Source organism: Marmota monax, unplaced genomic scaffold, assembly GCF_021218885.2.
Source record: "Marmota monax isolate L192 unplaced genomic scaffold, Marmota_monax_Labrador192_F-V1.1 WCK01_AAM20220418_F8-fsc00001, whole genome shotgun sequence".
NCBI classification, from domain to species: Eukaryota; Metazoa; Chordata; class Mammalia; order Rodentia; family Sciuridae; genus Marmota; species Marmota monax.
The window spans coordinates 16,642,721-16,661,402 of NW_026693777.1; the positions used below are offsets into that span (position 1 = coordinate 16,642,721).

The 18,682-nt window shown below is 43.8% G+C and overlaps 1 protein-coding gene across 8 annotated transcripts in view; it reads right to left on the bottom strand.

The window, feature by feature from the left end:
• Smoc1 (SPARC related modular calcium binding 1) overlaps window positions 1-18,682 on the bottom strand; it is a 178,330-nt gene that overhangs the window by 67,394 nt on the left and 92,254 nt on the right. For 6 of the 8 annotated variants that reach the window (XM_046460860.2, XM_046460861.2, XM_046460859.2 and 3 more), the window contains exons 4-5: window positions 5,028-5,217; window positions 2,971-3,018 (exon numbers count right to left, since the gene is read on the bottom strand). In XM_046460860.2, the coding sequence (XP_046316816.1) occupies window positions 2,971-3,018; window positions 5,028-5,217 (238 nt within the window). The remainder of the gene's footprint in view (window positions 1-2,970; window positions 3,019-5,027; window positions 5,218-18,682) is intronic. The other 2 variants (XM_046460863.2, XM_046460862.2) reach the window with 1 other exon arrangement.

Here is an 18,682-nt window from a genome sequence, read left to right on the forward strand (position 1 = left end):
CAACCAGACGGTATGTGGTCACACAATACATCTTTTCATTCCTTCCAGGCAGAGAGAACCGATCCCTCCCAGCCCCGTCAGTGGGGCAGATTCAAAAGGCCAAGAGGGGAGGGAGTGAGAAGCCTGGGTCCCGTCCTCACCCTGCAGCCCCTCACCCCTCACACCTGCAGACCTCGTGCCTCACCTCCTTTCTGACCATATCCCCCTCCTGCTCAAGGGTCCCCGGGCCAGCATCATTTAAGTTGCAGCCTCAGGACGGCGAGCTCCAGCACTAGGGAGATGCCTCCTTGGGGAAGCCACGTGTGGGCACAAGCTCAGACAAGGGGCCTTTGTGTCTTCCCACCTGCTGCCCTACAGAGCACATTCCATTCTTAAGTGGCCTCTGAAAGAGGAACCTTGGCAGGTCAATACAGGATATTACAAATGCCCTCTCATACCCTGTCCCCATTCAAACTTAGGCTTCCTGGACAGGTGTGGCTTTAGGTGGCCCTTCCTACAGGTGGCCCAAACCTGCTCTTCATAGCACTGCCCATGGAAGACAAAGAAAAGAAGACTTGGTGCCTAATTAGATTCTCCAAATAGATGGAAAGAGAGATCACTGGGCAAAAATCAAGTTTCTAGGAGAGAGTGAGCCCTAGCATCTCCTGCCAGGGTCTTGTCCTGACTTTTGCCCCAAGGAAGAAGCCTCTGCAGAACCATCTAGGTGGAAAGACCCCATCCAGGACAGGGGAGCAAAGAGCTGGAAGCCAACAGCACTCATTCTCTCCAAGAGGAGGCTGCAGATTCTACCCCGTTTCCTCCACCTCTCTGGAGAATCAGGCTCGTCTGCCCTCCTTTGGCCCATGCTCACTGTAAATTGCTGTAAATGTGCTCCCCAACGCACCTGCCCTCTTCCAGCTGGCTAAGTGAGGTCCAGGATGACCATGGTTCTGTCTCACTGTTACCCACAGGGCGCAAAGCCACATCAACCTGGAAAGTACTTCTCTGTCTGGTTTAAGAACCAGATGGCCCAGATGACCTTTCCTGGTACTTGGGCTTCATTCAGCATCACACACTTCACCCACTCCCTTTGGAAGGGAAAATCCAAGAGGTCAGTTTTGCATGGTTACCCATTTCCCCCTACTACTAGGACCTCACGCCCAGAGACACAAGGTGATGTTCCTAAAGATTTCAGTGGCAAAAAGCAAAACAGAAGGCAGCTCCCATTTCCACCCCCTGTAGACACAGGTCATTGACAGCACTAGTGATTTCAAAGATCTTTGCAGATTTGGAAAAAGAGACTTCCTGCCCTTCTTCCCACCTTCCCTTACCTGGGAGGGAACCACCAGCACTCATGGCTATCTCCCCTTGTCTGAAAAGAATCTGGAAAGACACTTGCTCCCTTCTTTTCACCCACTCACTCATTCCTGCCCAGCAGGAAGAGGAACAGTACAACTGGGCCGTGGGCATACATTTCCTGGTAGGTCACCGTGTTCTACTGGGCCACTGTATTCCACTTCCATGGCTTGGAGCACCTGTGTTTCAGGCAGCAGGTTCTTTGGACTGTTGTCTCCTGCATTCAGAGTGGGTGGCTCGGCCTCTTTTTCCATCCCCAGGACCATGCATGTAGGACAAGCCTGTGCACTTTGTGCTGACTCAGCAGTTCCAACTCCACATGGGCTCTTAAGGCCTAAGTGCAGGTGGAAGCCTCAAATTCATCAGAGATAGGAGCTCTGCAGTGCTTATACATGAAACGAAATGGAGATCTGCTTTCCAGGCTGCTACCCGCTCTCTGTGAATGCCATCCTAGAAGCCAGTGGCAACAAAATATAGGCCTCGAACTATCTCCCAAACTGGAAATCGTTGCAAACATATACATAATCCTCATGCAGGCTAATCTACTAAACAGCATTCAGACAAATGCCAGCTATCTAACTTCAGGGACCCAGCAAGAAATGAATATGTAGGACCCTTTGTAAAAATTAAAACAAATAACAACAATAAAAACATAACCAGGAAAAACTGACATTCAAGTCACTAAAATATAAAGCTCTACCCTGTTTTCCATAGTCTCTCCTCTTGAGAGATCATAGTGACCTCTCATTTGCTGTTTAGTGTTGTTCTAGGTAAACAAAAATTAAAGCCTTAAGCTTGCTGTGGGAGCCACAGCCAGCCCCAATGGCACATGCCTGTAATCCAAGTACCTCAGGAAGCTGAGATAGGAGGAGAGCAAGTTCAAAGCCAGCCTCGGGAATTCAGTGAAGCCCTCGGCAACTTACTGAGACCCTGTCTCAAAATAAAAAAATAGAAAGGTCTGGGGATGTGGCTCAGTGACAAAGCTCCCCTGGGTTCAATCCCTGGTTCCAAAAAAAAAAAAGAAAGAAAAGAAAAAAAGTCATCGAAGCTCACATCACAAAAGCTACATGCTTCTGGGGTGACAACATCTGTCATCAGATACTCATATTACAGGTATCTCCAGGCTCACTGTCCCCTCGGATTCAAGACAGAACTACTCAGAATTTCAGGAAAACAAGTGCACAGGCCACACAACCATGGAGCCAGCCCAGTGTTAATGAAGAGAAGCGGGATGCACTGGAACACAGGGGTAAGGAGAATGGGGGCGGGGGGTACTCAAGTGGGTTATTCAAAAGAAAGCTGAGAGCAGACAGGAGCACTCTACCTTCACTGTCTTCTTTGGCTGGCTACATCTGCGGTTGACCAGCTGAACTCCCCAGGGAGCCAGGAGCTCAGGGCTCACATCCAGATCCCTGCAGCTCTACGTGCTACACTTGCTTGTCCCCCTCAGAAATTCTGGGAGATGATCACCACCACCATGCAAGCCTTACTTACCACCAGAATGGGGAGGAAACAGAAGGCTTTCTGGGGGGCACTTTTAGCTTTCACTCCAGGCTCCTTCTCTCTTGTGTAAGAACTTCTGCTCGGACTGGCTTTAGAAGCAAACATTTAGATAAAGCATCAAACTCCACTCACCTCTCCTTCCCGAGTTACCCTGGCTTAAGGGCTTGTCGGTGACTGAACCTTGGGGGAGAGGAGAAACAAAAACAGCCATTCAGAGTGTGCGGCGGTTGGTTTCTTTCAAAGGGTTGGTAAAGCCTGACATTATGAGCATATGGCCATGTATATACGTATTGTATACACACCGGGGGATATTATATACAAAGTGAGTATGTACATACATGTCAGCAGGGTTTGTTTAACATCAATGTCACTGATAACCTAGCACTGTTTTGAGACAAACTATAATTTCCAGGTTCCCTGGCAGTGGTCTTGACCAGGTTCTTTAAAAAGTCCACTTGCAGATAATTCCCCTGTCGAACATTTCAAAACCTACCCCTCCACATCCACATGTCCCCCACTTCTCAGCAGCTCCCTGTTCTGAGCCATATCCAGTCGGCAGGGCCAACTGAAAAGAAAACCCCTCTTACTGCAAATGCAATGATTGACATCCCTTGCTGGTTAGGGCAGGAAATCAGCGATTTTCCATCTGCATTAAGTAGAAAATTGTCGGCCCAATTGTACTGAATGGGCCAAAATAGTCTGAGGCATGGAAACAATTTTCTAGACACAGCCTGTTCCTCAGGGTGGGGGTAGCATGTCCGTTTCCCCTGCATATACTGGAGCACCACATGCACCCATCCTCCAGACCTGACCCTGTGGCACCTGCCTTCTCCATGAAGCCCTCCCCCACACAAGCAGGGTATGACCACATATCCACGAGACGACATCTGCAGAGACACCACCAACAAAAGGAAAGAGGATCCGTATTTTCCTAATTTTTATCATACCCCTTCCTTCTCCATATCCTAGTTTTGTGAGAATTCCATTATATTATCCTCCATGGCTACTTTCTAGTACATTTGTTTGCTTTACATGAAACTCTCCAGGTCATGTGCAAGGAGAGCTAATTCCTGCCCCCCTCCACCCCAGCCCCAATTAAGGTTTCCAGTTTCCATGTAAACCACAAATAAAGTAAACTTCCCTTTTGGCCTGCAAATTTGGGTTTCCTAATATACATTCTTACTGTCCTATCCACTTAACTTTTCTCTTTTATATGGAAGGGCTAGTAGAAAGAAAAAAATGAGTAAATTTTGTAAGAAGTTACTAGGACTGGTAGCCTTTGGAATTTCAAATAGGTTTTTAGCAAGTGTTTTATATTTTGTTGACATTTAAAATAAGTGAATAAATAAAACCCTATGTACACAGATATGGGGAAATGGTGAGAGGCCCTTTTGAATGAGAGACTGGCCACACAGGGAATTCAAGGGAGGAGCTCGTGAGTCCTCATCACTAAGAGGAGGCAGAAGGTGTAGGGTTTACAGACATCCAGAATCCACAATCCCAATGAATCTGATCCAGTAGCAAAATTTCCCTATGCTTCTAACGTCGAAATAGAAAGGACTTAATTTTTCCTATGGACTAACCCAAGAATTCCCAATCAAGCACCAGTTGCCTAACTTAACTACTCAGCAGAACCACCTGAGAAGATTCATAAAAATAAGGACTTCGGATCTCACTCCAGTCCTATTGGATCAGAATATACAAGAAGCCTTGACATCTGACTTCTTTCTTAATTCCCCAGGCGCTGCTGCTGATCAGTCAGATTTAAAGGCCACTGTCATGAAAGCTTTCCCTTATGGTAGGTCACTTTACTCAAGTGTGGCAAATCTATGGCACAGAGGCCATCACTCTCCTCTCCCACACCTGTGATGGACATCACTAATTGATCACTGCAGCCTTTGATGCTGAACTCATGCGGTCTCAAAATGCATGTTAATAATGCACTGCAAGGACCACTAGCAATCAGTCAGTCAGCACAAAAGGTAAAAGCATACATGCCACCTCAGCTCTAAGGGTTTCCACCAATGCTTAGGAAAAAAGCACCAGGAAAAAAAAAAAAAAAAACAGAAATCTAAACTCAGAATAAATAAACATATATACCCTGACCCTCATTATCCAGCTAATTACTGAGGAAGCTGTTAAAGGGGGATCTTTCCTGACCTGAAACAGGGCGTGTAGTCACCACCAACCTTTTAACAATCCCCAATGAGATGCAGGAGACCAATCAAGGGGTTTTTTTTTCCAACTCTTTTCATTCTTCCCGCTCCTCCCTACGATACCTGAACATACAGGAGTTTTATTCTGCACAGAAGAGCCACTGATGGGCTTCCCATCCGGGGTGACACACCAACAGTACCCTGTGTAGGTATGGCACTGCACCTGTTCAGAGGAAGGGGAGGGAGGAGAACCTTAAGTCCCAGAGTACAACATCAAGAGGCACCCACCCCTTTCCATGCACTGCCCATCCAGAAGAACAGCTCCTGCCACCTCTCACTCCACATCTGTCTCCAGGGTACATCACATGTGGGTCACCTAGCCAACAGCATCCAGGCACAACCATGGCCATTTATCTGCTTCATTCTTATTGACTCCAAACACTTAACAGCTGGTATCGTTCTGAGATATGTCCACTGTGATTTTCCTGTGTTGGGTCTCACCAATCCCTGTACATTCTTTTCCCAAGCACTCCCATCCAATTATTAAGAATTCTGATCAGTAAACTAATTAGGCAAATATGAGCTGGAATTTCACCATTGTGGATTGACTCGATGCTTCTTTAACAAGTAGAGACAAATGGTAAGCTACTATATATATATATATATATATATATATATATATATATATATATATATATATAGAGAGAGAGAGAGAGAGAGAGAGAGAGAGAGATTTAGTTGTTGATGAACCTTTATTTTATTTATTTATATGCGGGACTGAGGATCCATGCAGGACCTCACATGCTAAGCAAGCACTCTACTACTGAGCCACATCCCCATCTTGTTCTAGTTTCTCTAAGCACCCGTATATGGATCAGCCTGCCTACTATCACGTGGCTCTCCTGAGCCAGGGCACACACTCATCACAGGGTCAAAGCACGAGAAAAGTCCTTTGTGCCTGTAGGTTCTACTTCTAGATGTCCAGATGCACCTCTGGGTGACTTTCCCCAAATCTTCGGGGTCGGGTTCCTTTGGGATAGAAAATGAAAATGAGCTGTTCACACCCTTTAGGACACCCTTTAGGAAACTCTTCTCCCCCCAAGGGCCCCCCCCCCATAGCTGTCACCTCACCCACCTTCTCCCACTCCACCCCACTGTCCTCTTCCCTTCTGTTTTCTCTGTGAAGTTCCTAAACACATATCAGAGCAGATTCCCTTACTTAAGACCCCTCAGTGAGGACTGGAGGTGTAGTTCAGTGGTAAAGCACTTGCTTAGCACATATGACGCCCTGGGCTCCACGCCCAGCCCTGCCAAAAACAAAGTAACCCTCAGAAATGATTCAACCCTGAACTCAGGATAGATTAAAGAAATTTGCATGGCGCTCAAGGTCCTCCATATCTGAGCCTATCTACCCCAGCAGGAGCATCCCACACACCCTCCACTCTACCACAATGAAGCCTTTGATGCTCCCAAACACACCCTAGTTTCTCCAGATTCTGAACCTTTGTTTGCTCCAACTATTCAATTTGTCTGGGACACCACTCCCCAGCCCAGCCCCAGTCCTCTTCTAATTCTTCGGTGGCCCTCTCCTAATCCCCCTCCATGACACACCTCCACCTCAAAGCAGTCCCTGTCTTCCTGCTTCCCCTCCCTCCCCTTCTTCCTCTGATTCTTCCCCAAATTCAGGGCCCTTATCACAGCGAGCTCTCGCTATTGATTTGACTAGTCTTCTTCCCACTCTAGACCATAACTTCAAGGGCTGCAAACTAGTTATTTCCCCCTTCCGAGCATCTAGCATAGCACCTGACATTTATTGTAGGTGATTGATGGGCTGAATAAAGGCACAAATTCTCATATTTCCTCAAGTCTTGGTCTCCATCAATTCTAAAAATGCAATATCAATTTAAAGAGCCGCAGCACATTAACTGTAGATCTCAATGACAAGATGTGTGCCAACTGCAAATAGATTAAAGTGTGAAAAAATGTGTCTCTTGGGATCAAGGACATATTGAAATCACAGCTAGACAGTAATCGCATACAAATTAAGTTGGGCTGCGGAGAAGGAGACAGCGAAAAGAGCAATCTGACAGACTGGGCAAGACCCAGAAGTCATCACTAAGGCAGAAAAGCTGCAGACAGGTTTCTGCTCTTGTGTGGGCACCACACCCTGCAATTTCCTCCAGGACAAGTTGTTTCAGCACATAGAAACCAGGGCAAGACAAAGTGGAGGGTCCCTACCAGCATGACAACTGCTGTCAAAATGAGGCACTTGCCTCTATCATCTCTGCAAGGCAGCTACACCCAGTGCCTTGACCCTGGAACCACACGTCCAGCCCCTGCTTGTTTCATGGCATAGTCGTCACCCACAGCCATGGCTGTTCACCAAGATCAGTATCTTGGGTTGGGACAGCACTACTTTCTCAGGGGCCTTAAAGGTGGAAAGAAAAGAAATCCATACCAACCAGGGCTTGGATCCCAGTGCAGCCAGTTGGGAACTGGGCATCTTACTTAGCTCTCTGAGCCCTGTCTACACAATGGAGTGACAATGTCCAACCTGGAGGATCAGGGGAGGCAGAGCAGTGCTTGTCATGTGGTAAAGGACAGAGGTGGAGTGGCTATCGCCATAGTTGCTCTTGGTTGTGTCAGAAACACCTGGCAAGCCGTCTCTTCACAGGCCAGTGCTCCACTAGCAATCTCCACAGGCTTGGGTGGGAAATGCAGCAGGAAACTTGGAGTTGACCCTCCCTCAGATTCCATCAGGGGATATTTCCTAGAGATGACGCTTCACCAAAGCAGCATTTGAATGGTGACTGGTTGGCTGCTTTCTCCTCCTTGGCTAATAATCACCCCTGGGGGACTCTGTCCTGGGATTGGGTGGCCATACTGACTCATGCAGGATCCCCTTGGCTCTCAGGGTCAAGGTGATTCTCTCTGTATGAGGCCTGCACAATCCAAGTCAGCACCCCAGGCCGTGCCTCTGGGCTGGTGCTGCACTGCTAGAACCTGGCACTGTGGTCAAGGAGGCTGCAGAGAACTGGCTGATTGGAGAGCCCCCTCCACCAAGGCATGCACAAAGTCACAATTAAATGCATGAGTCAAGTGCCAAGCCCAAAGCTTTGTTCCAGGGGATATAATCTGACCTCTGGGCTCAGTGGGTCCCAAGGGCCACATGCACAGTGAGTGTGCCCATTGTATCCCTGGGGGCACCAGGGCACTGCCTCCCAGCCCCCAGCCAGGCCCAAAAGCCCAAACACAGCTCCTTTCTCCCCAGGGTCCTTGGCATTTCCACCCATAAGCACTCTAAAAAACTGGACTACAAAATCCTCAGGCTGGGAGCTCCTTCCCAATCTTATGAAACTGAAACTAAATGGGGAATTGTGCCTGGGGTACACAGTAGCCAGCATACCTGCCCCGGGTGTATTACAGGGGGAGGCAGTAGATGGGAGTAAAAGAAGGCACAGAGACCCCCCAGAAGGATGTCAGACTGTGGGAACCACAGAGGTGGCCAAGCAAAATCCCTTTGTCGTAGGGGCCTGAAGAGAATCAGCCCATGATTCTAAATTGAGAAGTAGTTTTTCAGTTGCCTTGGGGAGTTTTCAAGATGTCTTCTTGCAGAAAAAGAAATGGCATTAAGACAGACTGCAGCCTGGAAAGCTTCTTTATTAGACCAAGGCTAAAACTGTCTGCATTTATTTTAAAAGGGAAGATGATGGTAATAGTACCTATCTCCATTGTTGGGAGAATTAAATTAAGTAATGTAAATAAAGTACTTAGCTCAGAGAGTAAGTGCCCAGTTCACCTTAACTATTTATTTTTATTATCATCATGTTATTTTTTAAGAAAACTATCTGTACCTTCAAAGAGGCCAGTGCCAGATTATCTCATGAGGACAAAAGAACATCCTATTCTGACCAGCCTGAGGGGAAAGAGCAAGTCTGAAATCAGCAAAATGTTTGAAAAAAGTTTGGGAGTGGGAAGATATAGAAACAGTTCTATTCCTTTCACAGAAGAAAAGCAATCAGGGTATACATTCTATAGAATTGATGGTTTATACAGACAACCAAATGTGAATTCTGCCTAGTCAATCTTCCTCCCTTGCAAACTTATTCTTTTAAATTAATAAGTAATAGCCTTTGTTTCCCTGCAAGCCTCAAACTGATCAACTCTCAGCCCTAATCTATAGGAGAAGCCTGGGCCTGAGGAACTAAACAGGCAGTTGGCTGTTTCTAATATCTTGCTGTGCCGTTCTCACAACTGTGCCTATACCACTCCAAAGGTATAGGCACAAACCAGGGAACTGACTCTCTACCATGCTGAAGCCTTCTAGTAGGCTGAAGGTGTCAACTGAGGGTACTTCCTTTAGAGACAAAAAGTGTGCACACCTCAACCAAAAGGAGGTTTTTTTTGCTCTCTGCTTGTACTATAATTATCCTGTGGGATGTAACAGGTGTTCCAACGGGTACATTAAAACAGTGTGTCCTTAGATAAGTTAAGTTTCATCTCTGACTCACATACATTCATATTATTGGCAAGAAGCCCTTTACATAAACAGCTCAGTGGCATATTGCAGTTTAACCTCCATCCAAGATTAAGACAAATCTGCAATCACTTTAAGCCTGCTAATCTTCAACATTAGCCCAACTCCTGGCCACCTGGGAGAATGTGGAAGGCCAGCACTGCCAACAAAGGCAGTGGAAAGGGACCTAGAAAACACCAATTCAGGGGCTGGGGATGTGGCTCAAGCGATAGAGCGCTCGCCTGGCGTGTGTGCAGCCTGGGTTCGATCCCCAGCACCATATACAAACAAAGATGTTGTGTCCGCCGAAAACTAAAAATAAATAAATAAATATTAAAATTTCTAAAAAAAAAAAAAGAAAACACCAATTCACAGGAGCTGAGGATAGGAAAGCAAGGAGAAACTCAGAGGGGCAGATGGATTATGCATATAGGCCACCATTGCCCATAGGTGCCATGCCCAAAATGGAAAATTCCACATTTTACTTTAACAATGGCTTTTCAATCCCCATCCATGATCTCTGCATTACCTCATTTAGGCCTCAAAGTCAACCCATGTGCAAGTCCTTATAGGAGACGCCTGGAGAGAGCTGTTCTTCAAGTGTCATAGTTAATGACATCCCAGGAAATTAGAATCATTGCTCATAACACTTCAGAATGGACAGGGCTAGAAACTGCCGCAGAGATCACCAGTGTAACCCAAGCATTTTACAAGTGAGGAAACTGAGGCCCAGAGAGAGAGAGAAGTAGCAGAGTCCCTGGTCCCTAATCCTAACAGATGGAAATGTCTCAGGTCTAGAAGGGAGAAGGAGAAAAGAAGTCGTAACAAGAGCTGGCTTCTGTGGGAACTGCCTGAGTCTCTCTGTGCCTTGTAATTCTCTGGCAAATAGAACTCTTGGGGTGAGGGAGACAAGGATAAATATTCTCCCAGAGGAGGCAGCTGGAAGAGAGCCATCTGCTCTAGTGAGTGAGAAGTCTTTCCTGGGGTGCTTTGCAGAACAGCCTGGGGGCCCCCCAGCACCCACTGGCTGGCCAGCCTTCCCTTGGCCCTTTCTAGGGGCTTCTCTGACAGAGGTCAGAACTCCCATCTCAGAGCAGTTTCTTTGTTATTTTTCTTTTCTGCCTTCCTTCCTACCAGCCATCCACTTCCCTAAGAAACCCATGATGAAAACCATCTCCCGTGCATGCCTATTTCCTTCTGTTTCCTCCAGAGATGGGAGGTCCATGGCTGTCTCTCCCGCCTGGTTGCTATACTGACAGACACCATTGGTGTGAACAGGAATTACAGGAGGTGAAGGTATTCTCTGGCCAAGTAACTTTGGAAATATTGGGTTAATCCAAGTGAAAAGATTTCTCCACTGCAGAAGTCTTCCTAGCTTTAACTCAACAGATGGTTTAGCTCTAAGAGGAAGGTCCCATTTGCAGCATTTCCTAAACCTCTTAAACTAGAGGACTCCACCTTAACCTTTGTGTGAGGAGCATTTCATGGGACCCGTGTTCTCAGCAACATGCTGAAAAGAAAATAACAAAGAAGCTGCTCTGAGAGGGAAGACAGGAAAAGCATCTAACACAGTGTCAGGTGTGAGGAATTTTCTTTTTCAAGTATATACCTCATCATCCAGAATTTAAGGAGACGCAGAGAAGGAGGTGATCCTTCAATTTTCAAATCCTCTTAAACATGGGAGTCTTTGTTGACCACATCTCTGTGAGTTGATGGTGTGGTATGGATGCCAATATGACATTAGTTAGTCAAGAGACAGCCCCATTCATCCCCAAAGACACCCCTACTAAATCTTGTGTTCTGTCTAAGGAAGGACACTTTATAAAGAAGGACCTTGGAAAATCAGATCTGGAAGAAAGAGACCAGCAGAAAAGAGATATAAAGCCCTATGATATGGGAATGATTGGTTGATAAAAGGATTTTTGCCAGGCAAAAAAAAAAAATATATATATTTGCTGGCTAAAAGAGAGGATTTCACAAGGACATAACGGTGTCCATCTTCAAATCTTTCTGTGAAATGTGAGATTTCTATGGCTTTTGTAAGTCCCATGTCTACAGCTGGAGTCATCTGTTAGAAATCATAGGAAGACAGCTTTTGAAAGCTCTCAAATCAATATAAAGAAGGATTTCCCAACAAAATGGCCCCAGAATATATTATGGGTTTTGTCACCCTGGGAATAAGCTCCCTGTCTGATGACAATCGAGCAGAAAGTGCATAAACCTCTTGGTACAAGACTATAAATGGAACCAAAGCCCTGGATTGGAGCAGTAGGGAGAAGATAAAGCAGATGCCTCCAAGGCCCTTTAATTCAAAAAGTCCATAACTCTACAAACCCTTCTGGAAATTGTTCTTCTACTGTATAAGAGAAAAGTTAAAATAATGCATAAACTAGCACCTGTCAGTGGTAAGACCATTCTTCTTAGTCTATAATCAACTTTTTTTTTATTTTTGCATTTTCCAAAAAAAATGGAATCCCATTCACGCAACGCACATACAAAGATATTTTAAAAAACAGGGAAGCACAGAAATTTGTTTTCTGAGACCTGCCCTCTGTTTGTGCCTAGAATGATCCAGATTTGTAAACAGCAAATATTGGTAACTCTTATTAATTTCCATTTCTTTCCATTTTTTTGCGGGGGGAGATCTAATATGTTTTTATGTTTACAAAACACCCAATAAGAAAGTCCTTATATGTAGGAGCTCTGTTCATTTTAGAATTATGAAAAATCTGGCTGATAGTAGGACAAAGTGACATGTATTGGGAGCCCTTTTTAAGAACCCAGGTCTGACTTCACTTTTCATCAAATTTCCCTTTCTTCCACCCCATGCCTGTGTTTCTATGACCTTTCCCTATTTTGACACGGGGTGGGGGGACCCTGATCCCTTCCATTTTGCAAAAGAGTTTACTGACCCACCTGCAGGGTCAGCTCCTGGCATCTTCTTTATACTTACACTGGAATGGAAACAGTCCTAAATGCATGTATATTATCAGCTCTGCCTGGACATGTCTTGAATAAGTGTTGCCTGTGGACCTACTGTGTGTCTAACTACTTTATGGAATATTACCATTTGTCTTACAAAATCCAAAAGAGTGTTCCTCGGAGGTCATTGATTTAACCCCCTCTCCAGCCCTCACAGCTATGCTGCACCTCTGCAGGATGTCCACCTCTGCTTGCCCACTTCCCAGGATGGGAAGTTAAATCCTATGTTTCATCTATAGACTGCTCTGCTTGTAAAAAGTTCTCCCCTATTTTGAATCAGAATCTCTTATCTTTGTATCAGTGATCCTGGGTTGGCTTAGAGGACTGTACAAAGGCTTTTATCATTCACAGACAAAGGCTATTGTCATTCGGGTATCCCTTTGGTCATCTCACTTCTACTCATCCTTGGTTCTTCTCATCTCCATGCCAAACATCTCTGGCTCCCCCTGAATATTTCTCCTGTAACTCACCTGACTCACTCTCCCGGATATGCCCTAGTTTGTCAACATCCCTTCAAAAGATGGCAGTGTCCTGGAGAGGGGCTGTATGGAGTAGTGTTTGGGACCAAGAACTCAGGCGTGAGGCTGCTTGCTTGGGTTTGAACCCTGACTCTAACCAAGTCATAGGCTGTGTGACCCTGAGCTAGTTACTCAGCTCCTCTGTGCTTCCATTTCCTCATCTATGCGACAGAACTATAACAGTGCCTACCCTCACAGGTTGCAGTGAAGACTGAATAAATACATGGCAGGCATATATAAAACAGCCTAGAACATGGTAAATGCTATATAAATGAGAAAGTGTTGGCGCTGCTGATGATTATTATCATCTGAAAAAGAGAAGAATCATTGAGAGAGTGACTGAGGCCTGCCATCATGGGCCCTTCTCTCCCACAGACAGCAGGAAGGCCAGAGAAGCCCTTCCATCTTTCCCTCCTTCCCAAGTACACCCCTTTGCATAAGAGCAGCTGCAGATACGGCCCAGAGCTTGCTCCTTTCATTTCCACAATAGACAAGTGATAGGGACAGAATCCCAAGGGCTCCCAGGAGATCAGATGCCCAGCTGGGAGCACCCAAATCCTGTGTGCTTGAGCCAAAATGAATAATGTCAGCCAGTCTTTGAGAGGGTGCACAGTGATTCATCATTCAGCTGGAGGTCAGTCACGGAAGAGCAGGACACAGCAGAAGCTGGGGTCAGAAAGTCCTCACAGAACACAATGGACAGTGTTCTGAGCACACAGAACAGCTCCATCCACTTCATCTTGATGCACGTCCCCGCTTCCAATGGTACCATTCTCCCATTGACAAAACAAGAGTGGTGCCTCCCGCCATAGACAAGTCCCTCCTGCACGTGCTGAGATCAGGCTCTGTTCCTGCCATCATTTACAAAATCTAAATTTTACTTTTATATCTGCAGTAACAGATTGCTTATTGACCACAAATTACATGCCACCTAGAACTCTCACAGGAAGGCAAAAGGTAAAGCCCCCTCGGACAGAGGACTGCTGCTGCTGCTCACTAAGGCACCAGCTCCTACATCTTCCCAGATCCTGAAGTGCTGAGAACCTGAGTGAGCTCGGAGGAAACATCAGGGTGGGAAGAGGAAAGAGCCCAGCGTTCTATGGGAACAGGCTGCAGCACATCTCTATGGTGACACAGCTTACTGTAACCCACAGTTCCTGATTCAGAAAAGAAATCCCTTCCCCACTGGAAGATTCAAAGATAAGCCTATTGAAGACTGAAAACTCTTAGCACACACAAGACTCATCTTTGGTGATGCTAGAGAGTTTCCCACCACCAATTTGCATCCCTCTCTCCCTCCCTCCCCCTTCCCTTGCAAATACCAAATCAAGGACACTGATACTATCACAAAACCTCAGACTACAATACAGGCCACAGGTACCTGCAAATTCTGCACCCAGATGCACTGCCCTGGGAAGAGAAGATGGTGTCAACCCCACATGCAGGTGCTAAACAACACATTGAGATCACTGTTTATTTGAACAGGAAGGAGAAGATTTCGAAACTCATGGCAAAGTTATAATATTCAAGACAGGGTAATACTAGCATAAGGCTAGACATGGATGGAGATCAATGGAATGGAATTGAGAATCCCAGAAATAAGCCCTCATATTGACCTTCACCTGATTTCAACAAGGGTACCAAGACAATTCAAGGGGAAAGAAAGCCTTCTCAACAAGTTGTGCTGAGATAACGGCTTACACACAGGGAATAAGGTGAAATTGGACCCCTACCTCACACAATGCACACAAACTAAACCAAATGGATTAAAGACCTAAATGTACGATCTGAAATCATTGAACTTTTAGAAGAAAACACAGGAGTAAATCTTTGTTATCTCGAGTTGAGAAATGATTTCTAAGGTATGTCAACAAAAGCATAAGCAATAGAAGAAAAGAAAATAGATAAATTGGACTTCAAAATTAAAAGTTTTGTGCCTCAAAGGATTTTATCAAAAGTGAAAAAGTTACCAAGAAGATGAAAGAAAATATTTGTAAATTGTATATAAGTCATATCTAGAACTCAATAACAAAAAGACAAAGAACTGAATTAAGAAATGGGCAAAAGATCCAAATAGATATTTCCCCAAGGATATGTAAATGGCCAAAAAGCACATGAAAAGATGCTCAACATTTTTAGTCAAATCAAAACCACAAAGATACCAATTCTCACCCACCAGGACGGCTATCATACAGAAGACAGATAATAATAACTGTTGGCAAAAATGTAAGGAAGTTGGAACCTTCATACATTGTTAGTAGGACTATAAAATGGTACAGCCATATTGGAAAAGTCTGTCAATTCCTTAGAAACTTAAATATGTAGTTACCATGTAACCTAGCAATTCTATTTCAAGAGAACTGAAAATATATATTATATAATGAAACAAAAAAAATATATGAATGTTCACAACGGCCTTATTTATGATAGCCAAAAACTGGAAACAACCCAAATGTCCATCTGCTGAGGAATGGATAGACAAAACAGGACACAGCCATATAATAGAATATTACAATAAAAAAGAATGAAATACTGATTCATGGCACAACTTGGTTGAACCTTGAAAACATAATGGCGAGTCAAAGAATCAACCATGAAAGTCCACATATTCTGATTCCATTTATATGAAATATCCAGAATAAGAAAATCATAGAAACATAAAGATTAGTGACTATGAAAAGCTGAGGTCAGCCAGTGGGGTACAGGAGTTCTTCAGTGGTGCACAGGCCTGGCATTAGATACTGATGATGGTTGCACAATTCTGTGAATATACTCAATTCTACATTAGAAAGGGCAAATTTTATGTTGTGCAAATTGTATTTCCACAGAGCCAATAGTTTTAAAGAACAAAAATAGGTGGTAAGCTCAACAGACCATAGTTTGCCAACCTTTGCATTGCCAACTTTCCCATATTACAGTTGAGCAAAGTAAGACCTAAAGAAGAAGAAAACCCAACATTTGCTGAGCAGCAAGTGTGCTGAATAGAGCACATTTCTGTATACATGATCCACATGATGTATTATTTGAAGGGAAAAACACATGTAAAACAAGTAGTAAAATGTCCTGAACATAGTAGATATTCAAATTATAGTAACCATGTTTATTGAGCACTCTTTAAAAAGGGAAAAAGAAAAGCAACAACTTTCCCAACAAGGGTCCATTTACCATTTATGCCATCTTTGCCTACAAAATGGGCTTGAATTTTTAACAGTATGATTGCTGAAAAAGAGAGAGACAGAGAAAGACAGAGAGAGAGAATATGTTGGCATTTTATATGCACCAGAGAGCTGGGGTCTAAATTATGGTACCATCCATTAAAACCTAAAAACTGGCCAGGTGCAGTGGCACACGCCTGTAATCCCAGCAGCTTGGGAGGCTGGGGCAGGAGGACAGAGAGTTCAAAGCCAGCCTCAGCAAATGTAAGGCACTAAGCAACTTAGTGAGACCCTGTTTCTAAATGAAATACAAAATAGGGCTGGGGATGTGGCTCAGTGATTGAGTGCTCCTGAGTTCAATCCTGAGTGCTGTCCCCCCGCTCCCCCCAAAAAACCTAACAACTGGTTCTGTTTGGGGCCACCTATGCCTGGAAAAAAGCTTACATATGCACTCTGGGTCTCAGTTCTTTTAGGTCCTCTATCCGGTCTGAGGAGAGAGTCACACTGTTGCTCCAGGCAAGATCTTTCCACATTATCACGAAAATGACCATTGCCTCTCTACTCAGAGGTCTACTCTCCTCAAAGATGGAACAAATCTTTTCCATTCCACAAGGACACTCAGCACCCCAGCCTGCCAAGCTTTAACCAGCCCAGGCCAACGAAGGTTCACAGTTCATGTAAAGCATCGAGACTTTCAGCACTTGCTGAGATGCTGGAAGAGAAGACCAGATGACAAGCCAAGATGTTTCCAGGGCAAGCTGGTCACAAAACTCAGGTTTTCAGGAGTGACATCAGGAAGAGCAATTCTGTACTGTGGGGGGAAATCGGGGGAAGCTAAAAAGGAAAAAGTCCTGCTTCACAGACCAACTCCAGGCACTTGGAAAATAAGTGTTGCATCTCCCTGGGTTTGAGAAAACACAACAGTAAGGACTTACAGAAATGACAAGGGAACTCACTGCCTTTGTCAAAAAGCCACACAACTTTTTCTTTGAACCTCCAACTTCAGAACAAAGCATAATCAAGAAGAAATGACAGCTCCCAGGACCTCTATATGCAAAAAAAATGACCTCCGGGAATAATGCATATGTTTATGCACTAATGGGAAGAACAGTGGTTCGAATGAATAAACAAGTTGTTAATTTTCTGACAGAGATGCATCAAGAAAAAATGCTCCTGGACCCTGGGGCTCAAAGACAGGAAACATAACATTTTATTATTATAGAAGTAATAATAAATGGTGTTTCATATTCTACAATAATAATATTAGAACTATAATCAATTAAAACAAAAAATTTAAATGATTTGAGAATATGACTGGTAACAACCATTAGTCAACCACACAATTGCTCAACATGTGTGGAAAACAATTTAATAATATGCATCAAGTGCCTTCAAAAAGTTGGGCCCGGGCTGGGGGTGAGGCTCAGTGGTAGAGTGCTTGCCTAGCATGTGTGAAGCACTGAGTTCAATTCTCAGCAATAAAATAAAGGTCCATCAACAACAAAAAATATATATAATTTTTTTTAAAAGTTGGGCCTTTTCACCCAATATCTGCCTTCTAGAAATTTAATTCCCAAATTTCCAAGACTCATGGAATACAATGTGATCATTTTTTAATGAGGTAGAGCTATAAGAAACCAAAAATAAGTCCACAATATAATTCGTTTTAAAATGTTATGAAAATACATGATATGGTACTATTTTTATCCTAAATAATGATAATAAGTATGCACAAGGAAAAATCTAGAGGGTTATAGACTTAATTGTTGCTAATAAATAAGTCACTGTTTCTATCTCCACCCTATGCACTTCTATGTTTTCAGAACTTCTTGTTACAGATTATGATAGATTTTCTATTGAGGAAAAAAATATGAAAATATTTCTCTTTTTAATTATTGGACCAATTAAGTCCCTAAAATATACAACAGACACTTATGCAAAATGAGCCTCATTTCAGTAGTTGCCTGGTGTGGCTATGCCATAATTTGTTTAAACAATTTTTAAACCATTCTCTATTATTGGATATTTAGGTTGTTTCCAAATTTTTGCTACTATAAACAGAACTTGAATGGAAATCCTTGTGGCAAAATATTTTCAAATATTTTTAATTATTTCCTTAGAATAAATTCCTAGAAGTGGAACTATAGGTCCAAAATGTGGACACAATTAAGGACTTTTGACTCCCATTGCAAAATCACCCCCTTAAAAAGTCAATGCCAATTTTCTTCCTCCACGGCAATACAGGGGTAGCCTTCTCCCCAAATATTACCATCTTTTCTGATTTTTTTCTGATTTGATAAGCAAAACAAAATCATCACTTTTATTTGTGCTTCTTTAGTGACCAGGGAAGATAACAATCATTCAGATTCACTTATTGCCTATTTATTATTATTCAGTGATCTGCTTGTTGATATGTCCTGTGCAGTTTTTCTACTGGGCTCTTTTGTTCCAAATTTTAAGAATTATTTACAAAAGATTAGCTCTTTTTAACTAAGGTTAATGTGTGTCACTGTTTTT